Raw genomic sequence first — 26649 nt, 5'->3', positions numbered from 1 at the left:
CATTGTATAGTTTTACATATTTAATTTGCATTTTAATGCATGAAATAAGTATTTAATAAAATAGAACAGAACTCAATAGTTAGTACAGAAACTTTTTCTTGCAATTACAGAGGTCAGATATTTCCTGTAGTTCTTGACTAAGTTTGTACACACTGCAACAGGGATTTTGGCCCACTCCTCCATACAGATCTTCTCCAGATGTCAGGTTTCGGGGCGGTCGCTGAGTTTCAGCTCCCTCCAAAGATCTTCTATTGGGTTCAGGTCTGTCTATGACACTCCAAGACCTAGAACTGCTTCTTATGGAGCCACACCTTAGCTGCCCTGGCTGTGTGTTTCAGTTCATTGTTATGCTGGAAGACTCAGCCACAATCCAACTTCAACACGCTGAGAGGAGGTTGTTGGCCAGAATCTCGCGATACATGACCCCATCCACATTCCCTTCAATATGGTGCTGCCGTCTGTCCCCTTTGCAGAACAGCAAGGCGTTCTCGGGGCTGTACTCATCTTCTTTCTCCAAATACGGCGAGTGGAGATTATATCAAAAAGTTCTATTTTGGTTTCATCTGACCACATGACCTTCTCCCAAGTCTCCTTGGGATCATCCAAATGGTCATTGATGAACTTCAAACGGGCCTGGGCATGTGCTGGGATGAGCAGAGGGACCATGCATGCCCTGCAAAATTTGAATACGTGACGGCGTAGTGTGTTACTAGCGGTAATGTTTGAGCCTGTGGTCCCTGCTCTCTTCAGGTCATTGACCAGGTGGTCCCATATAGTTCTGGGCTGATTCCTGACCTCTCTCAATCTTTCTTATCCGAGGCGAGAACTTGCATGGAGCCCCTGACCAAGGAAGATTGAAAGTCACCTTGTGTTTCTTCCATTTTCTAATAATTGTGCATACAGTTGTTGCCTTCTCACTAAGCTGCTTCTTTATTGTCCAGTAGCCCATCCCATCCTGGTGCAGGTCTACAATTTTGTCCCTGGTGTCCTTACAGCCATCGTGGAGAAGTTGGTGTGTGACTGATTATGTGGACCAGGGGTGGACATACCGCATGTGCAACTCCAGGAATCCTTCTTACACTTCCTGCCCGACATAGCAGCGCGGCTGGATGACGTCAGCATTTGTGTCAGATAGAAAGCTGCCGGTGACAATGATGCTGCGGCTGCTGGAAGGGAAACTTGCAGGCATGTGAGCCGTGGTGTGTGTATATGTATATATGAGAAGGTGGTGGAGAGGGCAATGATAGAAGTGGTGGGGAGAAAAATGATGGTGTTAGAGAGGGCAATGATGGGGGTGGTGGGGAGAAGGCAATGATGGAGGTGGTGCTTCTTCCCAAAATAGTTCTGGCATAATTTGGAGGTGTGCTTTGGGTCACTGTCGTGTTGTAGGATGAATTTGGCTGCAATCAAGCTCTGTCCACAGGGTATGGCATGGCGTTGCAAAATGGAGCAATAGCCTTCCTTATTCAAAATCCCTTTAAACTTCTACAAATATCCCACTTTACCAGCACCAAAGCAACCCCAGACCATCACATTACCTCCACCATGCTTTACAGATGGCATCAGGCACTCTTCCAACATCTTTTCAGCTGTTCTGCGTCTCACAAATGTTATTCTGTGTGATCCAAACACCTCAAAATTGGATTCATCTGTCCATAACACTTTTTTCCAATCTTCCTCTGTCCAATGTCTGTGTTCTTTTGCCGATATTAATCTTTTCCTTTTATTAGCCAGTCTCAGATACGGTTTTTTCTTTGCCACTCTGCCCTGAAGGCCAGCATCCCGGAGTCGCCTCTTCACTGTAGATATTGACATTGGTGTTTTGCGTGTACTATTTAATGAAGCTGCCAGTTGAGGACCTGTGAGGCGTCGATTTCTCAAACTACAGACTCTAATGTACTTGTCTTGTTGCTCAGTTGAGCAGCAGGGCCTCCAACTTCTCTTTCTACTCTGGTTAGAGCCTGTTTGTGCTCTCCTCTGAAGGGAGTAGTACACACCATTGTGGAAATCTTCAGTTTCTTGGCAATTTCTCGCATGGAAAAGCCTTAATTTCTGAGAACAAGAATAGACTGTCGAGTTTCACATGAAAGTTCTTTTTTTCTGGCCATTTTGAGAGATTAATGGAACCAACAAATGTAATGCACTAGATTCTCAACTAGCTCAAAGGAAGCTCAGGTTTATAGCTTCTCTAATCAGCCAAACTGTTTTCAGCTGTGCCAACATACTTGCACCAGGGTGTTCAAGGTTATTCTATCCATCTATTAGCCTTCTTACACACAAAGTACCATAAGAACACTGGAGTGATGGTTGTTGGAAATGGGCCTCTATACAACTATGAAGATATTGCATTTACAAACCAGACGTTTGCAGCTAGAATAGTCAGTTACCACATTAACAATGTATAGAGTGTATTTCTGAATCAGTTAAATGTTAGCTTCATTGGAAAAAACTGCTTTTCTTTAAAAAAAATAAGATTGCTAAGTGACCCTAAACTTTTGAACGGTAGTGTATTTTTCCCCACTCAGTGTGGGTGAAATACCCGGTAAGAATTGACATTATGCAGATTTTAATCTCATGCAAATCTACAAGGAAAAAATAAGCAGCGTGTGCATGAGACTTCAGGAATCTCATTAAATTTGTTTTTACTGTAAAACCTTGCATATTTTCTGCGTGCACATAGCCTTAAAATTAATTGGGGAGAGTCACAGAGACTAAATAATTTATATTATTGGGAGTCAAAGATTATAATTAATGGGGGGCACAGGGCTGCTTATCACTTTATATTTTTAATGGTGGGGTAAATATCTGTATTTGGGGGTGGGAACACATTTATGCATACAATATCTGTGACCGTGTTATTTGCATGTCTACTAAGATCATCGTGACAAGATGATTCGTGGCTGGGGGATGACGACATGAAGGTCTGACCAGATCGAGAAGAAACAGACGAAAATGGCTCTAATTAGATGAGACATCAGCGGTAAGTAGGGTAGCATGGTGGCTTAGTGGTTATAACTGCAGACTTGCAGCGATGGGGTCCTGGATTCAAATCCCACCAAGGAAGTTTGTATGTTCTCCCCGTTTTTGCGTGGGTTTCCTTTTGGTACTCCGGTTTCCTCCCTCATTCCAAAGTCATACTGATAGGGAAACTAGATTGTGAGCCCCATTGAGGACAGTGCCAATAATGTCTGTAAAGTGCTGTGGAATTAATGGCGCTATATCAATGAGTAAAATAAGTAAGTGCCTGGATGTAAACTTTATTCTGCATCTGCACTGTGTGACGTGGAGTGATAACGTTTTTTGTAAAATCCCTTATTCTACATTCTCACATTTGTGTGAAATGTCTGTGTGCTTCCAGTTTTTATCAGATGGCACACAGACTCAGTGTTTTATAGGTTCATTCACACATACATGAAAATGACGGATCTGAGAGTTAGATCTGTCAGGGTCAGAGAATGTCCTGTTCTGATCCGATTTCGAAGGTTCAGAATAGGGCATGCTCAATGCATCTGTAAAAGCTTGCAGCAGCACACTGACACTGCACAGACACAGGAATGTAGCCTTATTATTTATTGCACAGTCCCTTAGTATATAGTGTACTCACTTACAGTTGTGGCCAAAAGTATTGACACCCCTGCAATTCTGTCAGATAATACTCAGTTTCTTCCTGAAAATGATTGCAAACACAAATTCTTTGGTATTATTATCTTCATTTAATTTGTCTTAAATGAAAAAACACAAAAAGAATTGTCCTAAAGCCAAATTGGATATAATTCCACACCAAACATAAAAAAGAGGGTGGACAAAAGTATTGGCACTGTTCGAAAAATCATGTGATGCTTCTCTAATTTGTGTAATTAACAGCACCTGTAACTTACCTGTGGCACCTAACAGGTGTTGGCAATAACTAAATCACACTTGCAGCCAGTTGACATGAATTAAAGTTGACTCAACCTCTGTCCTGTGTCCTTGTGTGTACCACATTGAGCATAGAGAAAAGAAAGAAGACCAAAGAACTATCTGAGGACTTGCAAAACCAAATTGTGAGGAAGCATGAGCAATCTCAAGGCTACAAGTCCATCTCCAAAGACCTGAATGTTCCTGTGTCTACCGTGCGCAGTGTCATCAAGAAGTTTAAAGCCCATGGCACTGTGGCTAACTTCCCTAGGTGTGGACGGAAAAGAAAAATTGACAAGAGATTTCAACACGAGATTGTGCGGATGTTGGATTAAGAACCTCGACTAACATCCAAACAAGTTCAAGCTGCCCTGCAGTCCGAGGGTACAACAGTGTCAACCTGTACTATCAGTCAGCGTCTGAATGAAAAGGGACTGTATGGTAGGAGACCCAGGAAGACCCCACTTCTTACCACGAGACATAAAAAAGCCAGGCTGGAGTTTGCCAAAACTTACCTGAAAAAGCCTAAAACGTTTTGGAAGAATGTTCTCTGGTCAGATGAGACAAAAGTAGAGCTTTTTGGGCAAAGGCATCAACATAGAGTTTACAGGAGAAAAAAAAAGGCATTCAAAGAAAAGAACACGGTCCCTACAGTCAAACATGGTGGAGGTTCCCTGATGGTTTAGGGTTGCTTTGCTGCCTCTAGCACTGGACTGCTTGACCGTGTGCATGGCATTATGAAGTCAGAAGACTACCAACAAATTTTGCAGAATAATGTAGGGCCCAGTGTGAGAAAGCTGGGTCTCCCTCAGAGGTCATGGGTCTTCCAGCAGGACAATGACCCAAAACATACTTCAAAAAAGCACTAGAAAATGGTTTGAGAGAAAGCACTGGAGACTTCTAAGGTGGCCAGCAATGAGTCCAGACCTGAATCCCATAGAACACCTGTGGAGAGATCTAAAAATGGCAGTTTGGAGAAGGCACCCTTCAAATATCAGGGACCTGGAGCAGTTTGACAAAGAAGAATGGTCTAAAATTCCAGCAGAGCATTGTAAGAAACTCATTGATTGTTACCGGAAGCGGTTGGTCGCAGTTATTTTGGCTAAAGGTTGTGCAACTAAGTATTAGGCTGGGGGTGCCAATACTTTTGTCTGGCCCATTTTTGGAGTTGTGTGTGAAATGATCAGTGTTTTGCTTTTTGCTTCATTCTCTTTTGTGTTTTTTTCATTTAAGACAAATTAAATGAAGATAATAATACCAAAGAAATTGTGTTTGCAATCATTTTCAGGAAGAAACTGAGTATTATCTGACAGAATTGCAGGGGTGTCAATACTTTTGGCCACAACTGTATGTATAACATAGCCCCTTAGTATATAGTGTACTCACTTATGTACAGCAGTCCCTTAGTATATAGTGTACTCACTTATGTATAACAATCTTTAGTTTCATCTTTTATTATAACACTGTCCCTTATTACATACTATCTTATCTAGTTATATATAGTGCAGTCCCTTATTATATAGCTTCCTCTGCTGTTATGTACAGTGCTGTGTCTTACATAGTGTATTCTTGTTATTTTTGTTGTTCACAGCGCCCTCTTTTACTACAATCCCCTCTTCCCCTCTCTTGTTAGATATAAAATGTCTGCAGATTGGGCAGCTGGTGACCAGAAGACCAGTCCAGGTGATTCTACAAAGTATTGACTCAGCAGGGTTAAATAAAAATGCACAATTTTCAGATTTATATTTTTTAAATATTTAGGCTATGTGCCCACAGTAGCGTTTTAAACCTGACATAACCGGACTCCTTCCCAGAAAACGTGCGCTTTTTTCCGTGTGTTTTTTGCACAAAAAAATGCGCGTTTTTGATGCGTTTTTTTCCGCGTGTCTTCTGGATCATAAGAAATAGCTAAAAACGCGGACTAAGCCGCAAAATTAATGAACATGCTGCGTTTTTAGCAGCTAACGCTTAGCGGTAAAAAACGCATCCATTGGCACAAAAAGGCCAAAAAGCATTAAAATGAATGGGAAGCTTATTTTAAGCGTTTTTGAAGTGGTTTGACCCCTAAAAATGCTTCAAAAATGCTTAAAAAAACGCTACTGTGGGCACACAGCCTTACACTTCTCAAATACTTGATAGTGTGTTGGTATATCACATAAAATTCAAATAAAAATCATTTAAGTTTGTAGATGTAAAGTGAATTAACTCACAGTGCTAGTGGTGATTTCATTGAGGTCACCACAGTTTATCGGACCGCTCACAATAAGCTGGTCTTGGGAACAGCAGCTTCAGTGACCGGCGATAACCTCTGTCACCTTTCGCCATTGAATCTACGTGCTCCTGGATTTCAGCCTGAACAGTCGCATCATTCCACTGTTCAGTTTGAAATCCAGATTAGGCAGAGATGGATTACGGCATGGATCAGTATGGATTATCTTCTCGTCGGACAGGTGAGGAATATGCTTATTATTTTTTGTCTTTTACAGGGTACATGGGCTTTGATGGATTATAGGCATATAAGGTGGGTACAACTTTGTTTTGTCTTTTAATAAATTTGTAAAACAGGGTGTCACGCACCCGCTTCTCAGCACGTAACTTGGGTTTGCCTGCAAGGCTTAATCTATCTCCTCTCACTCAGTCCAGCATTCACCATTTGCCCTATGCTGCAATGGGAGCATAAATCACACCCCGACACAGACCACGCACCCCCGCTTCATTCACGCTGCCACCAATCACTGAACCCCCCTTGTGATGAGTCCCGGAAGTACAACAGTCTACCAATCAGCAGGGTCACACACGCTAAGGCTATGGATTTTTTGTAGAGCATACAAGGTTCAAACTTATTAAAGTTTTAAGCTTTACTAGGAAAGGTACAGTGCTCACAATAAAAGGATATACAAAATATGGAAATAAAAAGAGACATACAAATAGCAAAATAGTTATAAAAACAAAATGGAGAAACTTACAGAAATACCTAAACCTTGCAGTCTGGTATTCTGCTCCCTGAGGGGGGGGGGGGGGATTAATATGAAATGGATCACATCAGCTTGGCTGTCCCTCAGTCTGTGAATGGGCAATATCCAAGAAGTATGGTTTCTCCTTGTGGCTTTAAGTCTCCTCATCTCGGCATGCTTAGCATGTCATTCTCCGCAAGGAGAATCGATATTTCTTGGATATCGGTCAGACGCCTCTCACACAGCCAAACCAGATCTCACACTCTGCACTGATGAGGACTAGTACCCTGAAACAGTGTCTGCAAATTGAGATTCTGGTTTGGCTTTTTTATCCCAAATCATGTAACACGGCTCGTTAAAGGGTCGACATTGACTGTTAGGATTAGTACTTCCAGTAGGTGGCACTAGAGTTCTAGTCCTCTTCCTCCTGCAGAGACAATTTGTGTAAGGGCCTAATTTATAGGTTTAGCCTGCAGATCAGATTTTTTAGAACAACCCCTCATGTTAATACTCTAAATCCTGGTTTGTGACTGGACCACAGCTACTTTACTAATGAATACATTATTTTTTTTTTTTTAAGGTTCTTGGCTTAGCTTTTCTTTCCCATAGTAAATACAAATTGTCAGTCTGCAAATACAGTAGGTCCCATTTGGCATCTGCCCTTAAGACATCAGAGGGATGAAATGTCCCAATTCTGTGTGTTCTCAGGAAAGCCCCCTGGGGTCGGAGACCAGGAAACTGCCTTTTCTCAGGAGAACATATGTGTGACCTTTGTGAAGAGCTGCAATCTGGAAACATGCTAGGTAACTGCCGGCCATACATATTTTCACTACACAGGATGTGGAGTTTTATTTCAAATAATTGATTTTATTCTTGCTGTGTATTTATTTCAAAACTTACTATGGTGTAGTAATGGGGGCGTCTTATAGACGCCTCTTCATTACAAACTCATGGGCTTGATGTCAGCTGACAATACAAAGCTGACATCAACCCCAACTCTATTACTTCACTTGTCACCACCACGGGGAAAGTGGGAAGAGTAAGGTTAAGTGCCATCTTATGGATGCACCTTTTCTGGGGTGGCTGAGGGCTGGTGTTGGTAGCCTGGGGGGAGAAGGAAACAATATCTCTGGCCTCTTCCCAGGCTATTAATATGAACCCACAGCTGTCTGCTTAGCCTTTGCTGGTCTTAATTTATAGGGGGACCTTACGTCATTTTCTTTTCTGGGATACCCCGTAAACTCACCAGTAAAGGCTGAACAAACAGCTGTAAACTGTTATTAATAGCCTGGGAACCTTTTGGGATATTGCCCTTTTTCTTAGATTTATTACAATCAGCCCCCGGCTGTGGGCTTTCCCTCTTTAAGTTATGAAAACTAACACAGGAGCCCATGCCATTTTTTAATGTAATTCTTGATTTTACAAAGTATGTACACAGTTAAAAACATATTCAAATCACTCCCTTTATTCCCCATTAAAAACCAAGATAATATAAAGGAAAAATGCCGTCCGATCTATTAAAATATAGAAATAATTAACCCGATCAGTAAACACTATAAACAAAAAAATTCAGTAATGCTAAAATTAGGTTTTTTGGTTTTTGCAATACCTAAAAAAATGCTCTAAGAAGCGATAAAAACATCTATCCCAAAATGGCATTAATAAAACATCTTGTCGTCTCTCCCTGCAAAAAATAAATCAGCAACACAGCTCCACTGAAAAGACAAAAATTTATGGGATCAGGAAAATGGTGATAACACTCCAAAAAGTTTTTTGGGAAAACTTTTAATAATTTTATCACCACTAAATAAAGAAACAGGACTTCTTTGGTATTCCCGTAACTGTACTGATGAGCAGAATCATACTGCACGGTCAGTTTACCACAAAATGTACATCGTAAAAGCAATTCCTAAAAAACCTATTTTCCTGTACACTATGTGGTAAAATGAATGCTGTCTTTCAAATAGGTATGGCTATGGGAAGGAAGGGAGGAAAAAATGAAAAAGCAAAAACAGAAATTGGCTGTGTCGAGAAGGGTTTAACCCCTTAGGCCTGTTTCACACCAGTTGTTTGACGTCAGTTGAAATCCGCCAAAATGTTAAAAAACTGATCCGTTTGACAACAAACGGATGCACCGGATCCTTTTTTGTGACGGATCCGCTTCAGCCACCAATGTCTGAAATCTAAAGCAATAGGAAGAGAGAGAGAGAGATTTTCTGCTGCCAGAACAGGTTTTGGAGTTCTTCCAGGCATGCTCAGTATAAAAAGCGGAATCCGTTGGCGGATTCCGTCAATTAACAGTTTGCAATGGATCAGTCTCCCATAGGCGTCCATTATAACGCATGGCGGACAGTGACGGATCCGTTGCTATCCGCTGTTTTAACGCAGACAAAAAAAGGTTTATTGTCCGTCCACTCCAGACAGCGGACACCAAAATTATGATGGATCCGTCAAAAAATGGATGCAACGGACCATCTGTCAAAATCTGCCGCTAATGCAAGTCTATGGGAAATAAGGCGGATCCGCCAAAAAAAATGGCAGATCCGTTTTTTTCTAAAAACGGCGGATTTTGACTGACTTCAAACAATTGAAGTGTGAAACAGGCCTTAATGACCAAGTCAATTTTTACAATTCCAACCAGTTACTTTATGTGGTTATAGCTTTGGAACACTTCAACCTATCCCACTGTTCTGAGACTTTTTTTTCTGACATATTGTACTTTATGTTAGTGGTAAAATTTATTTGATATAACTTGCGTTTATTTAGGAAAAAAAATTGGAAATTTGTCAAAAATTTTGAAATTTTTAATTTTTGTGGCGTCACATAAAATAGTTAATAAATAACATTTCCCACATGTCTACTTTACATCAGCACATTTTTTTTTTTGTTAGGAAGTTATAAGGGTTAAAAGTTGACCAGTGATTTCGAATTTTACCAACAAAATTTACAAATCCATTTTTTAGGGACCACCTCACATTTGAAGTGAGTTTGGGGGGGTCAATATGACAGAAAATACCCAAAAGTGACACCATTCTAAAAACTGCACCCCTCAAGGTGCTCAAAATCACATTCAAGAAGTGTATTAACCCTTCAGATGCTTCACGAGAACTAAAGCAATGTGGAAGGAAAAAAAAATGAACATTTTACTTTTTTCACAAAAAAAATTACTTTGGGACCAATTTTTTTTAATGCTCACAAGGTTATTAGGACAAAATGGACCATAAAATTTGTTGTGCAATTTCTCCTGAGTATGCCGATACCCAGTATGTGGGGGAAAGCCACTGTTCTGATGCACGGAAGGGAAGGAGCGTCATTTGACTTTTGGAATGCAAAATTTTATGGAATAATTAGTGGATGCCATGTCACGTCTGAAGAGCCCCTGATATGCCTAAAGAGTGGAAACCCCCCCACAAGTGATACCATTTTGGAAAATAGACCCTTTATGGAACTTATTTAGATGTGCATGAACCCACATGTGCTTCACAGAAGTTTATAACGTAGAGCCGTGAAAATTAAAAATAAAAAATAAAAAAAATTTCCCACAAAAATCTTTTTGAGCTACAAATTTTGTATTTTCACAAGGGCAAAAGGAGAAAATGGACCCCAAAGTTTGTTGTGCAATTTTTCCTGAGTAAGCTGATACTCCCGCATGTGGGGGAAACCACTGTTTGGGCGCATTGGAATCAATGGTGGGCACCATGTCACGTTTGAAGACCCCTGATGTACCTAAACAGTGGAACTCCTAATTCTAACTCTAACCCTAACCCCAGCACACCCCTAACCCTAATCCCAACCCTAACCATAACCCTAACCCCAACAAACCCCTAACCATAACCCTAACCCCAACAAAAACCCTAGCTTCAATCTTAACCTTAGCCCCAACCCTAACCCTACCCTAGCCCAACCCTATTCCCCAACCCAATCCTAACCCTACTCTAACCCACACTAATCCCAACCCTAGCTCTAGCCCCAACCCTAGCCCTAATGGAAAAATAGAAATACATTTTTTTTTTATTTTTACATAACTATGGTGATAAAGGGGGGGGGGTTGATTTACTATTTTTTTTTTTTATTTTGATCATGGTTATAGGGTCTATCACAGTGATCAAAATGAACCAATAGAAAAATGTACTATTGTTACCAGGCGCCGTCCAGTAGATCTCGGCTAGCGCACTGCGCATGTGCTATTTTTTCCTGGAAGATGCAGACGGCCGAAGGGCAAGACGGGGGATGCAGAAGAATCCAGGGACACTGGAGGTACCAGGGGGCTCGGGGGACCCCATTTCTCTCTCCTCTAATGTGCTAGATCATTTTTTGCAGTCACCGTTATTCCGTGTATAACAGTGAACGCAACACTGGGGGTCGGTAAAAACTGACCTGAATCATGTTCTCTGGGGTCTCAGCTACCCCCGGTAACCGAGAATATCCAACGCTGGGGGGCGCTATAATCTTATTTCTCAGTGCCATTAAAAAGCGGCGCTGAGGAATAAGTACCCTTGACTGCCGACATTAAAAGACCTATCGGTGGTCATTAAGGGGTTAACCGTGGGAACAACTGTTCATAGCAACACTTTTTTAAGCAATTGGGAGAGCATTTATTGAAGCTGTGTGCTCTAAAGGATAATGAAGTAATTTCTTCTGAATTTATGAAAAAATATATTTTGCAAAATTAAAGGGTATCGGTCAGGAAACAAAAAACGGTACTCAACGGTGGCTAAAATTTAAACACACGTTATCAATAATCCACAGGATAGGTGATAACTTACTGATTGGGAAGGGTCCCGTCGGCTGAGACAAGCATCGATTAGTAGAACAAGGAATTTTATAATTAGGCACTACCATTTATACTGTCACTTACTTCCTAGGGGCTTCTGGCTCAGGGACAGGGTTCTCTTCCTTCACTTCCATTTTTACTTCTACAGGGGCTGTCTCTTCTCTGGAACGCGGACCTCGACGTCTGGAGCCAGTAGGTGACCTAAGAAAGAATTTTAGCCATGCACAGTTTAATAACTGCAGTAGCACTACACAAATAGAGAAAATAATTTATTAGTTATACCTTTCTAAACTGTGCTGTAATGAGCAAAAGTAACATGGGACCAGAGCAAGATAAGGTATGGTTGCTTGGGGTTGACCCCCAAAGTCCAAAGCACTATCAAAAGTGAGGTGTTTAAAGGGTGTTTTTAAGACATTATTAAGACATTAATGGGAGAAGAAAGGATCAATGCAATAAGGATAAGCATTGCATTGATCCTTTCTTCTTCCATTCATGTAAATGTTCCTTTTATGCAGGGTGTAGCTCCTGATTTAGTATTACCGTATATACTTGTGTATAAGTCGACCCAAGTATAAGCCGAGTCACCTAATTTTGCTACGAAAAACTGGGAAAACGTATTGACTCAAGTATAAGCCTGATATGCATTGTCCCCTCATCCCCATCATGGTATGCATGGCCTCCTCATCCCCATCCTTGTCTGCATGGTCCTCATCCCTGTCCCAATATGCACGGCCTCCTCATCCCCGTACTTATCTGCATGGTTCATCATCCCTGTCCTGGTATGCATGGTTCCTCATCCCTATACTTGTATGCATGCCCACCCCATGAGAAAAGCATAAAAAAAAACCCTCCTATTTACCTTCTCTGCGGGCCCTCACAGCATCTTGTTCCGGTGCCAGCAGCTCCTGCAGCCGGCCGATCATGTGTTTCCACTCATTAAGGGAATGAATATTCACTAGGGTGACCGCAAAAAATCGATGTCGGAATTTTGTCCGTCTGGACCCCACAAAACGATTCCCCTTTCCAGATATTGAGATAGCCAAAATTTGAGCTCGATCAAACGACGTTAACCCGTGCCGCTCGTCGCTCAAAGTTTGAAAAAATCCAAATTGAGGTATTTTAAGATTTAGGTATTTTGCATAGTCTGTTAGACTATAAAGAATGTGACAACAACATTGCAGAAATAGCCCTGACCAAATTTTCGAACCATTTGTGGTATTTGAATGCAGAGTTGGTGGGATTATCGTTTTTTGATCCCACCATTACAGACAATGAAAAGTTGTTAATGGCTAATAAATTGCTCAGTAGCACAGATGAACCATCAGAGCACGCTAGGGTTGTAAATCCAAAAGTTAGGAAAGAAAAATTAAAAGAGGTAGGAAGTAACCGACTTTAACGACCTTCTGACAAAAGATGAAGAACAAAAGCAATATGTCCTGCAAGTTGTAAGCAAATGCCGAGCATTATATTCTGACGTTTCAAAAACTACTTTAACAAAAGCTCTAGAATAGATTAGATAACTATGTAAAATTATCAACTCATGTAAGTTAGCGTGCTCTGATGGTTCACCTGTGCTACTGAGCAATTTATTAGCCATTAACAACTTTTCATTGTCTGTAATGGTGGGATCAAAAAACGATAATCCCACCAACTCTGCATTCAAATACCACAAATGGTTCGAAAATTTGGTCAGGGCTATTTCTGCAATGTTGTTGTCACATTCTTTATAGTCTAACAGACTATGCAAAATACCTAAATCTTAAAATACCTCAATTTGGATTTTTTCAAACTTTGAGCGACGAGCGGCACAGGTTAACGTCGTTTGATCGAGCTCAAATTTTGGCTCTCTCAATATCTGGAAAGGGGAATCGTTTTGTGGGGTCCAGACGAACAAGATTCTGACATTTTTTCCCCCCCATATGAGATCCGGTCACCCTAATATTCACCTCTCTCCACTCAGTGGGACACGTGATCACACGGCCGCCTGAGTTGCTGGAAGTCAAAATAGATGCCACGAAGTCAGGCAGGGAAGGCAAGGAGGAGGTTTTTTGGCTTTTTTTTTTTTTTTTTTTTTTACAGCTGCTGGAAGCTGGCGACTGCCGCTGTAACTGTGCGTGCTATAAGAGAAATGAATATCCATTGCCAGTGCAACCGCCTACCTCTCACTGCGATTAATTTCACTGCGTATAATTAATGTCCTGAAGGCTATACAGACCAGTCTGACAAAAATTTCTAAACTAAAGCAGCATCTAGAGTGCTCATACACAGGATGAATATTACAAGAAACAGGTAATGTCAGTTAAACAACCCTTATTTCAGCTGGAGTAACTGATCATTAATGTGCATGGTGAAGAGTCCACTTTCCCCCAATGACAGATGTCAGCGGAAGGAAATGTTGGGTTTGCTGGCTGTCAACATGCCTGATCCTTCATCCTTACAGAGGACAAGCTATTTCCAGATGAGGCTCTCCCATAAAATGACCGTGTACATGTATGTAGAGGACCAAATGTGCATAGTGCAGCAGTTACCTACGGTGGACGGCCAGAAGTGGTTGGTAACTATACAGATTGCAGACCCCTGATCTTACCACACAAAGCCGTGGAGTGTGCCTACGATGAACCTAGACGCCTCGTCACGGCCGGAGGACTACATAAGCCTAAAGCAAGAAAAAGGAAAACTGCCCCAGAGCAGACCCCAAAGGAATAGATAGCCCCCAAACATGTATTGACGGTGAAACAAGATGAAGGCACAAACACAGGCAGGAAAATAGGCTGAGCAAATGATGGGGCCCAAACTAACTGGACAGGAAAGGAAAGGGAAGACACTGTCTGCAACCTGCAAAAAACCCTATAAAAATAATTTCCAACACTTCTGATCGCAAAATTAACCCTGAAGTCACTAGACTTCTCCCACTATATCAGCACTCTGAAATATTCTGAGACAGAGCAAAAAGAGACCGAACTAGTAAGGGACAAAAAGCCAATTGGCAAAATACTGATAAATAAGAGTGGAAATTCAGCTCAGCCCCCAGCCGGGGCTGGCAGACCACACAAAAAACTGAATAGACCAACAAAATCAAGTGTGAACATTAGCAGAAAAACTTAGCTTTAGATGACTGGAACAGAGCTGAAAACCAAGAGCTGACAAGCCAGAAGGAATCACCAGCAACTGAATAGGGCGTCGGCTGTCTTAAATCCAATCTGAGAATCCTGAGATCCAATCGTCATCCTCATTCTCAGGTGGCAGATCTCCACCGATCAAACCAGCCGCACCACCTCCCATCACCACCAGAGGGAGTCCAGAAGGGGAACTCACAACTGGTGAACCAGAGAATGAACTCACAACAGGAGACAATGGGAAAAGGAGGATAAGGAAAGTTGCCTGTAAACATGCCCGATTATTTGTTTTAACAGAAGACAAAATACCACGGGATGAGTCTGGCACCAAGAATACTCCCTTTTATCTATTGAACTGAGCATGCACGTGCGTGAAGGGTTGAATGATAAAGATAACAATGGTGTTCAACCAACTTCAGACTTTGCAGTGCTCTTAGATCTTCATGTCCAGTTCCTTTTATGAAGCCTTTCCCTTCATGGCCTAGTTCACTAACAAAAATGCATCAATTTATGGGAAAATACAGCTGTGGTGGAAAGCAGCAGCTGGGGCTATATTTCTACACTTTGCAGGCTACACTTCTCCCTGTTAGTGCACATCTGGGGTCACGTATCACAGGGCTTTGTCAGCTAGTACGTTTCCTCAACAGACACATTTATCAAAAATAGCATCATGGCATCCCCATTCTGACTGTACTCACTTTAACCCCTTTGAGACCTTGCCCTTTTTCATTTTTGCGTTTCTGATTTTTGCTCCTCTTCTTCCCAGAGCCATAACTTTTTTATTTTCAATCAATGTGGCCATATGGGGGTTTGTATTTTGTGGGACGAATTGTACTTTTGATCGACACCATTGGTTTTACCATATTATGTACTCAAAAATGGGAAAAAAATTCCAAGTGCGGTGAAATTGCAAAAAAAAAGGACAATTCCGCAACTTTTTTTGGATTTTGTTTTAGCCATGTTTACCAAATGCCAAAACTGACCTGCCATTATGATTCACCAGGTCATTATGAGTTCATAGACGCCAACATGTCTTTAGGTTCTTTTTTATTTAAGTGGTGAAAAAAAAAAATCCAGTTTGTTTAAAAAAAAAAAAAAAAAATCATGCCACATTCTTTGTGATCTCGGGTTGGGTGAGGGCTTATTCTTTTGCGTGGAAAGCAGACGTTTTTAATTATACCATTTTGGTGCAGATACATTCTTTTGATCGCCCGTTATTGCATTTTAATGCAAAGTCGCAGCGACCAAAAAAACGTAATTCTGGCATTTTAACTTTTTTCTCGCTACGCCGTAGCGGTCGAGTTAATTTTTTTTTTATTGATCGGGCGATTCTGAACGCAGTGATACCAAATAGGTGTATGTTTGATTTTTTTATTGTTTAATTTTGAATGGGGCAAAAGGGGGGTGATTTAAACTTTATTTTTTAAAAAAACATTTTTTGTTACTTTTGGCATGCTTCAATAGTTTCCATGGGAGACTAGAAGCTGCAATAACCCGATAGGCTCTTTTACATACAGGCTATGATCAGATCACCTGTATGTAGCAGCAGAATTGCTGACTTGCTATGAGCGCCGACCACTGGGCAGCGCTCACAGCAATCCGGCACTGACAGCCATAGAGGTCTCCAGGAGACCTCCTGGTTCTCATGCCAACCCACCGGTGACATGCTATCACGTGACAGGGATCACCAGTGGGTGCCACGGGGGTCACCAGTAGGCGCCAGGAAAGCCTAGAGAGGCCCAGCACCTGCACACTGCAGTACTTTGCTCTGTCCTCAATAGGGCAGATACGTTCGCCTGCGCAGGAGCACAATGCCGGGGAGCAATGAAGCAAGCAAGAGGGCGGCATCGCAAGAAGATGGGATGAGAGGCGCCGGATCTGGACCTGCGACACCTATTGGCCCGGATCGCCCCCCCTGGGTGAGTATAATAAAACTTATTCTTCTTCACTTGCAGGACTGAGGGCTTATCTACAGCATGATAGAATGCTGTAGCTAAGCCCTTAAAGGCAGTGGCCGTATCTTATAGAGGCCAAATCAGGTGACAGGTTCCCTTTAACCCCTTCACGACATGCGCTGTACTAGTACTGTGCAAGTTGTGTCTCCCCCTTTGATGTGGGCTCCGGCATTTTTTTAAAATGTTTTTAAAAATATAAAAAAAATAAATCACCCCACTTTCACCCCATTTGTAATAAAACAACCAAAAAAAAACAAAAATACACATATTTGGTATTGCTGCTTTCAGAATTGCCCGATCAATATAAAAAAGGATTAACCTGATTGCTAAACGGCATAACGAGAAAAAAATTCAAATCCCCAGATTTGCCGCAACACCGCATTAAAATGCAACAACGGACGATCAAAAGATCGTATCTGTACCAAAATGGTATCATTAACAATGAAATATTGAGACGCTACGGGTCTTGGAAAATGACGCAATTTATTTATTTTTTTTAACAAACTTTGGAATTTTTTTTCACCTCTTAAATAAAAGAGAACCTTGACATGTTTGGTGTCTATGAACTCGTAATGACCTGGAGAATCATAATGGCAGGGTCAGCATTTAGTGAACATAGTAAAAAAAAAATCGTTGTGGAATTGCACTTTATTTGCAATTTTACCGCACTTGAAATTTTTTTTTCGAGTACACAACATGGTAAAACCAATGGTGTCGTTCAAAAGTACAACTTGCCCCACAAAAACCAAGCCCTCACTTGGCCATATTGATGGAAAAATAAAAAAAGTTATGGTTCTGGGAAGAAGGGGAGCGATAATCAGAAATGCAAAAACGAAAAAGGGTTGAGGCATGAAAGGGTTAAAGGGAACCTGTCATGTAAAAAAAATAATCTCTTTTTATTCCTCACCTTGCCAGGTGCTGTGGTATGATCACACCATGTCCCTGCTCGGTAAGACACAGCCATTACACAGTACAAAGCAGGGGCACATTTATAAGATTATATCAGCACAGGAACATTTTATTTACACACATCCAATTGTGGATCTGTTATTCCAAGATCTAATGATTAAAACGTACTTTCTTAATAGAACAACCTCCTTTAATTCAAAAGGATGGTGGCACAGCAGAAGCACCAAGTACCTGTTCAGTTGTGGCCTGTAACTCTTATCCCTGGGATCATCTTTATAACCAATCTCTTCTTCACTTATCAACTCATCTTCATCATCGTCATCATCTTCACTGAGAAGCAGAAGTCAGTAAGGGGAAGTAAGAAGGAAGATTATAGAAATAAAAGAAGCCGGAGACAGATGGTAAAGTATGGATCATGGCCATTGATAATGTCCAATACCTTTCTATATGAGGGGGTCTGTAGGTTTCATCAGTGGGATCATCTTTATATGGAGTCTCCTCCTCACTTATTAACACATCTTCCTCATCACTGAAAAAGAGCACAAAAAAGCAAAGAACAAGCAGAAATCAAAACGTTGACACCAATAAATGATACTAACACAAAAGTTTAGCAGACATATTACCTGATTCCAGCTGTATACGATGAAGGTCCTTCATTGATCTCTGAAAGATGAAAGTCATCAAGAATAAATGTCCTTATGATTGCATTCATGGCCACAGTAATACCCATGCTGTGCTCATTATTTTAAGAACAAAGAAATTAAGCGTTAGCCATGTTACCACATCCCCTACAAAACGTTCTGTGGTTTATACAGAAAACTCATGCCAAATGGGAGCGATATTTTCAGAATATTCTACTTTACAGCCATCAACAGTATGCCATCGCTTTCATTTTCTTACCGTAGACTAGATCTTGGTCAGGCTCGGTCTTACAGATGAGCTCCAAAGTAGGGGAGTCTGTTTGTGTGCTGACACCTTCCTTCACAACTGTCCGCTTCTCCTCCCCGTCCAGGTGGGAGTCAGGAATTAATATGGGAGGCTCTCTCTCTTGTACGCCTACTTCCTCCACCTCACACTTTGGTGCTGAGAGGTGAGGTAAAAATACGGAAAGCGTGAGAGAAGAAACACAGTAATGATGAATAACAACACTAAGCAGTGGAGAGAGCTACGGGGTCTTCAAGAGGACCGGTCACAGGGTCAATATTGTTTGCACTTACTTTATCTTCGCTACAACCCCAAGTATTCAGATTTTTTTTAACTTCGCATATGCGTCATAGAGGCCTATATCTCTGGAATAGTATGGTGGATTTCAAAGAAATAAAAACAGAAATACTTAGGGAAGCAGCGGAAATAAAATATGAGCAAAAACTGGCCACTTTTGGCAGGTCCTTTAATACCCACTAAATACAATGGACCTCACAGTTTCAAGTATTAGATAAGAGAAGAAGGTCTTGTTGCCTATAATACTGTCCTGATTTAATTTTTCCCTTAAAGAGTAGAAAATGCCAAACATTTAAATAATATCAAGCCATTTATTGGTTAACTGTATTTGTAATAAAGCTGGGTGGTGAAAATGCCAAGGTCACTTGCTTTGGACTACAACCCATGTAAGCAGAAATAAAAAAATCCAAATTAGTTGTCAGCCAGCTTACTCAGAAACAGATAAACTGAATATTATACACAGAGGTGGGCTTCATTACAGCCTAGTAATCCACTTACAGACTCCTCATCATTTAGATCTGAATGTTACAGGGGATTCCGAATCGCAAAGAGGGCATGGATTAACCCCCCATACAGATGGGAACCATTGAAGACAACCATTATAGGCAGCCATTAAGAAAGCCTGGCTTTCCGAGGTCCACTTTCTGTAGCTACCAAAGTTTTACAGAAATAATTTTATTTTATAAAAGTATTAAGGAGCATTTTGGCCTGACTACTGTGAAGAAAATTAAAGAAAAAAAAAAAATGAAATATTCCGTAATCATCTATGACTAAGTTGCATTTCAGGATTGCAGAGCGGCGCTGGAAGAAAACAAATTCACAAGATGACTTCACCACACTCAAACAGGCAACACTCGATTCAAATCTGACCTCACCTCTGCTAAACAGGCCTACCTCACAACCCTCGTATCTTCCCTATCTTACAACCCAAAACAGTTATTCAAAACTTTTAACTCCCTACTCCGCCCACCACTGCCTCCTCCAACATCCCTCATCTCTGCCGAGGACTTTGCCACACACTTCAAAAAAAAAGATTGACCAAACACGGCAAGTCTTCATCGCTCAACCACCACAACCCCTTTGTATACCAGACCAATGCCCAAACCCCATAACCTCACTCTCCAACATCACTGAAGGGGAGCTTAATCGTCTCTTCTCCAAATCGCACCTCACAACCTGTGCACTCAACCCCATCCCATCCCACCTCACCACCACACTTATCCCATCCCTAACCCACCTCTTCAACCTATCACTAACGTCCGGTACCTTCCCTTCTGCTTTCAAACATGCCACAATCACGCCTATCCTAAAAGCCAACCCTCGACCCAACCGCTATGTCCAGCTATCGCCCAATATCGTTGCTCCCATTCGCTTCCAAACTCCTGGAACAGGACATCCATGCTGAACTTTCCTCCCACCTCTCATCTAACTTGCTCTTTAACAATCTACAATCTGGTTTCCGCCCCCATCACTCCATTGAGACAGCCCTGACCAAAATTACTAACGACCTACTTACTGCCAAATCAAATGGACAATACTCTATACTGCTTCTAGACCTGTCCTCTGCATTCGACACAGTTGACCACTGCCTCCTACTACAGATCCTCTCCTCCTTCGGCATCAAAGGTTTTGCCCTATCCTGGATCTCCTCATACCTTTTCAACCGCACATTCAGCGTCTCCCACTCCCACACCACCTCCTCATCCCACCCTCTCTCTGTTGGAGTCCCCCCAAGGCTCTGTTTTAGGACCCCTACTCTTCTCAATCTATACACGTGGTCTGGGGCAACTCAAAGTCCACTACCACCTTTATGCTGATGACACTCAGATCTACCTCTCTGGCCCAGACGTCACCTCTCTGCTGTCCAGAATCCCAGAGTGTCTATCAGACATATCCTCCTTCTCCTCCTCTCGCTTCCTCAAGCTCAATGTGGACAAATCTGAACTCATCATCTTTCCTCCATCTCACAGATCTTCCTTACCCGACCTAGCTATAACAATTAATGACATCACACTTTCCCCGGTACCAGAAGTCCGCTGCCTCGGAGTAACCTTTGACTCTGCCCTGTCCTTCAAACCGCACATCCAAGCTCTTTCTACCTCCTGTTGCCTCCAGCTCAAAAATATTTCCAGAATCCGTCCTTTCCTCAACCCTCAATCTACTAAAATGCTTGTGCACGCCCTCATCATTTCCCACCTCGACTACTGCAACATCCTTTTCTGTGGTCTCCCTGCTAACACCCTCACACCTCTCCAGTCCATCCTTAACTCTGCCGCCCAACTAATTCATCTCTCTCCTCGCTACTCCTCCGCTTCTCCCCTCTGCAAATCTCTTCACTGGCTCCCATTCCCTCAGCGTATCCAGTTCAAATTACTAATACTGACCTACAAGGCCATCTATAACCTGTCTCCCCCATATGTCTCTGAACTAAACTCCCGATACCTTCCCTCATGTAATCTCCGGTCCTCCCAAGACCTCCTTCTCTCCTCCACACTTACTCGCTCCTCACCCAACCGACTCCAAGACTTCTCCCGAATAGCCCCTATTCTCTGGAATTCTTTGCCCCAACAAGTCCGACTATCAACCACATTTGGATCCTTCAGACAGAACCTGAAAACCCACCTCTTCAAGAAAGCCTACAGCCTGCAATGACCCCGCTACCTCCTTCTCTCTCACCACTACCGGTGATATCACCTCAACCAACACCGGAACTGCTGCAACCCACCAACCTACTGTCTCCTTCCCCACCATCCTGTAGCATGTAAGCCCGAAAGGGCAGGGTCCTCTCTCCCCTCTGTATCAGTCTGTCATTGTTAGTTTGTTTACTGTAAGTGATATCTGTAATTTGTATGTAACCCCTTCTCATGTACAGCACCATGGAATCAATGGTGCTATATAATAATAATAATAATAATAATAATAATAATAATAATATCAGCTATTTTTTCCACGCCAAAGTTTGGTATCTCACACACAACTAAAAAAATGTTTTCAAATTCTTGAATTTCAAACTAGCGCTAAGGAGACATGATATAATGACGGAAGCTTTCTCCAGGATTGTCCCCCAATATTAATTGAACTGGTTGTATGCCACCCTCATCATAATCAAGAACTGGGCCATGTAGATAATAATGAGCACGACCCTCATCTCAGCATCACTGATGAGATACGGATAAGTGCCAAATTATCACCTATAAATAGGATAGTTAATAACCTGCTGGTCACTAGAGATCCTCATTGCTGAAGCCACCACCAATCTTGATAATGGGGCTTTCTGGAGTGCCCAGTTTTCATTGATTGATGGTCACACATGCCCACCATCCTTTATTCATTGCCTATTGGACTGCTGAGATAGGTGATAGCACAGTGTCTATCTCTAGCAACTGCATAGAAAATCAAGCGGTGGTGGGCATGTGAGACCACCTCTACATGCAAACGTGACACTCAAGAGCCAAGTTGTCAAAAATGGTGGAATCCCCAGCAGCTAGCTACTTATCACCAATTTATGGGATGGATGATAGCTTGAACTTTTGGTACAACTCCTTACTGTCATTGAAAAAAGTAACTGTACCTCTACCATTAAGTCTTCATATGGCAAGAGCTAGTAGCAACTGACCCACTAACAATAAGCCCAGACAACCTAATTAAAGACCTCCTAAATCCAAGTACGTTCCATCTCTGCCCATACAGCCTGATGGACAGCTGCAGCTTGTATTAAGCAGTGCGAGATTGCCGCAGCAGACAGGTGGAAGAAAACAGAGACGTTAGGTGGGCGAAGACTCGATTTAAAAAGAATTTGTCAATAAGTTCAATTCCCCCAAACTGCATTTACGGGAATGCAGGTCTTTGAAATGTAAGTCAATCAACCCTTTCATATCTTCTGTTACTGCATTTCCAAGTAATCGTAATTTCAATTCATATGCAAATGAGAAATTAGGTGCTCTGGGTGTGGCAAGACACAGGACTTCAGAAGCCACTGCCTCCCAATGTTGTGCACCTGCCAAGCACCTGATAGATAACGCATGGTCTCACTGTCAGAGGCTCCTGTGTGCTGGGTCACTCCCAGAGCACTTAGGTTATGTGCACACGTTGCAGATTCTGCTGCGTTGTACAGTACCATTAATGTCTATGAGAAATTAAAAACGCTGTGCACATGCTGCGGATTTTCTGCGGATTAAGGGTGTGTGCACACGCTGCGGAATGCTCTGCGGATTTTTCCGCGCAGATTTAGTAAAATCCACAGGTAAATGCGCAGGTCAGAAGAATTGACATGTCAATTCTTTCTGCGGATTTGAAACAGCAGCAAATCTGCGTGGAAATTCTGCAGCAGGTGCACTGCGGTTTTCATTTTACATAGAAAATAAAAGGTACTGTACAACGCAGCAGAATCCGCAGTGTGCACACACCCTTAAATCCGCAGCATGTCAATTCTTTGTGCGGATCTGCAGCGTTTTGACACCTGCTCCATTATAGGAATCCGCAGGGGAAAACTGCACCAAATCTGCAGGTAAAACACAGGTCATTTGACCTGTGGATTTACCTGCGGATTTGGAAAAATCTGCAACATGTGCACATATTCTTAATGCCTCATTTGCATATTAATAAAAATATCAATTACTAGCGAATACAGCAACAGATAGAAGATATAAAAGGTCTTGATGGAATTGTAGTTTAAAGACCTCAATATCATATGTGGGCTGTGTTGGACTTACTGACAGATTACCTTCAAACTTCCATATGTAAAATGTGTTGTCAGATTTCATTACGAGGTCAATATGAAATATACAGCCATTATGAAATTAATTTTCACAGTAAGTATACCAGCCCCATCAGATATGCAAGATCTATTAAGCTCCTTAAAGGAACATGTCACCAGAAAAAAATGATATTAACGTGCAGATACCTGGTTAATCTGCAGATTAATAGCGTTACTAACCTGCCTGGTGCCCGCACATAGCCAAACGCTATGGGGAGAAAGTGAACTTTATTCTCCCCGGCAGCATTCTGTTTAGTCACCGCTCTGAGTATAGAGAGCTGCAGCTGTGACTGACTGACAGCCGGCCCCAATGCAGAGCCAGTGTCAGCCAGTCAGTGGCGGGGGCGCTGTTACTGTCGCCGCTCTCTATACTCAGAGAGGTGACTGAGACAGAATGCTGCCGGGGAGAATAAAGTTCACTTTCTCCTCACAGTGTTCAGATGCGTGCAGGTACAGGGCAGGTTAGTAACGCTAACGTATCTGCAGGCTAATAGCGTTTTGCTGCTGACAGATTCCTGTCAAGTATGCACACAATATTCATTATTGCGTTTCTTCCTCCCCTTCTTCCCAGAGCAATAACTTTTTAATTTTTTTCAGCCAGATAGCAGTGTGAGGGCTTGTATCTGTTCGGAAGACATTGAGTTATGAATAAAACATTCGATTCTAATACACAATGTACTGAAAAGTTCCTAGCGGGATGAAATGCTAAAAAAAAAAAAATGCAATTGCAACATTTTTTTTTTTTTTTTTCGTTTTAATGGTATTCATTTCATGGTGAACACCTGGACACTTGATTATCCCAGTCAGTACAATTCTGGCGATACTAAGTTTGTATAAAAAAAAAACAAACAAAAAAAAAAAAACAGTTCATAAAAAATAAATAAATAATATTGATTTGTGTCGCCGTTTTGCGAGACCCACACTTGGGCTATGTGAGGGCTTGTTTTTCTGCATGATGATACATGTGTTTTGACTGCTTTTTATTTCATTTCTTTTTTTATGGAGGACTGGTGACTGAAATACCCCAATTCTGACGGTTTGATTTTTTCTCTCTTTATGACTTTGTGTATTTTATGTTCTTTATAAACCTGACAATACCACCTAGTTTTACAATTTATTTTTAAAATAAAAAGTCGTTTTGAAAGTCAGAAAGAAGGGAGAGTTGATTTTTTGCTATAACTGAAATAAACTTTTTTTCTTTCGATTTTTTTACATTATCTTACAGTCTCCTCGGGGCATATGAACCTGCCGATCATCTGATCACTTCCATTATATACCGCAATGCCATAGTATGACAGTATATAGTGAGGATCATGGCTGAGCTCCACATGCGTGCCAACATGGCATTGATGGGTGCCTTCATCCTTGGTAACCCATCGCATGGAGCCACTGCACGCAAGCACAGGATAAATTTCCATGCCGCTTTTAGAAGGCGACAGCGGCATCTACATGGTCACCAGCAGCAATCGGAGCTTGGTTATGCAACGTAGCCAGCATCTACTGCGTGTGGCATCAGCAATGACCAACCTGTATGTCCTTATGCATTCAAGGGTTAATCATGTATGCCGCTTTTACAGCACAATTTGGTGACAGATGCGATTTAAAGGGGAAGGATCTTTATATGTGCTAGTTGTACACAGAGCTGCAGGGTAGTGGTGCCAATCTGACGCTCCTGCCAATGATGTGGTCACTCCCACAGGGGCGTGATACCGTGGAGAGAGGGCCGACTAGTCACAGCCCTCATAGGAAACAGACAATAAAAATGCTTTTTTAAAGCCTGGAAAAGGAAAATGGGACAAGATATACTGCAAAAATCACAGGCATTTAAGTAAAGCCCAAACTATATGGAGCCAGGCCAATGCGCAAGGAGGCGAGGAAGGTCCACCGGGAAAGCGGCTTCCGCACGTAACATGGGACACAGCGGCAGGAACATGCCCAACGTACCTTTATTGGCCAGCATGTCGTCGTCCAGGAAGCTGGAAGTGGAAAGCACAGGGGTTAGTGCACATCCTACTATGCAGACAGCGCTGCCCCCCATAGCACGAGCAAGGCATCACACTAGTGACCAGGATGTGGGGCGCACCCTGCACACCTCACAAATGCAAATCAGCACTGCAGCCACGCCCAATATGTTAATAAACACGCCCACAACCTTTCAGCCTGCCCCGGCCTCGCCCTTCCCAACACTGCTGTAGATTCCAGAGCAGCCCCTCTGCCGTGACGTCTTCACCTGTGCCTGCCCCCAAGACCTAGCTCCTCCTCCTCCCCAGGCATTTCCCGGCGGCTTCTCCTCCTCCGCGGACACTCCGCCTTCCTTCGGCGGGAGGAGCCCCCAGACACAATCTCATCTTCCACGGCCGCCCCCTCGGCCCCTGCTGCCCGCTTCGGGCGGCCCCGCGGCTCCGGCCCTCCCGGCATCCGTCCGTCAGCCAGTTCGTTCTCTGTATGCTGCATTGCGCAGGCGCGGAGCTCCCCCTCCGGGTCAGCGCACTTACGTCACTTCGCGTGTACACCCCTTTTGCTTACGGCTTGGGACCGACTGCGCTTGTGCGAAACGCATACCGCTTTCGCCTGCAACGCACTGCGCATGCACAACAGTTTCAATGTCGCTAAGCTTGAGCTGTGCTGCCCCCACTTCGTTCAGTTACGGAAAAGCTGATTGGACGGTCCTTGAGGAGGTGGGGAGATTGAGCTAAAAATTAATACGCATGCTCTGATCCAATAAACGATGTGCTTTGCCTTCTGGGAGTTGTAGTTTCATGAAAGTTTCAGCGTTTTTTTTTAACTAAAATAACTTTGTTGCAAATAGGCAATACACGGAACTTGCATGCGTATTGAAAATGAGTGCTGTAGGGAAGAAGAGAATGCGCGAGCTTGTGTGTGCGGAATCTGCCTGTGTGCAGCAGTAGCAGTGTGTGTAGTATCTGGCTGAGGACAGTATGAGCCTGTGTATGCAGCTGTGGCTTGTGTGTGCGGAATCTGCCTGTGTGCAGCAGTAGCAGTGTGTGTAGTATCTGGCTGAGGGTAGTATGAGCCTGTGTATGCAGCTGTGGCCTGTGTGTGCAGA

General features: G+C 42.5%; 1 protein-coding gene across 4 annotated transcripts in view; it reads right to left on the bottom strand.

Annotated features, from left to right (window-relative positions):
* The window catches only part of ZFP91 (ZFP91 zinc finger protein, atypical E3 ubiquitin ligase), an 84598-nt gene extending 58441 nt beyond the window's left edge, over positions 1-26157 (bottom strand). For 2 of the 4 annotated variants that reach the window (XM_073560916.1, XM_073560918.1), the window contains exons 1-7: positions 25813-26071; positions 25527-25558; positions 18506-18688; positions 18229-18268; positions 18046-18134; positions 17837-17951; positions 11710-11826 (exon numbers count right to left, since the gene is read on the bottom strand). In XM_073560916.1, the coding sequence (XP_073417017.1) occupies positions 11710-11826; positions 17837-17951; positions 18046-18134; positions 18229-18268; positions 18506-18688; positions 25527-25558; positions 25813-26036 (800 nt within the window). In that variant the 5' untranslated portion in view covers positions 26037-26071. The other 2 variants (XM_073560919.1, XM_073560917.1) reach the window with 2 other exon arrangements.
* Between the last annotated feature and the right edge of the window lie 492 nt (positions 26158-26649).

Source organism: Dendrobates tinctorius, unplaced genomic scaffold, assembly GCF_039654945.1.
Source record: "Dendrobates tinctorius isolate UK_male_01 unplaced genomic scaffold, ASM3965494v1 ptg000308l, whole genome shotgun sequence".
Classification (NCBI taxonomy): domain Eukaryota; kingdom Metazoa; phylum Chordata; class Amphibia; order Anura; family Dendrobatidae; genus Dendrobates; species Dendrobates tinctorius.
This window is presented reverse-complemented; position numbering and strand designations above follow the sequence as displayed.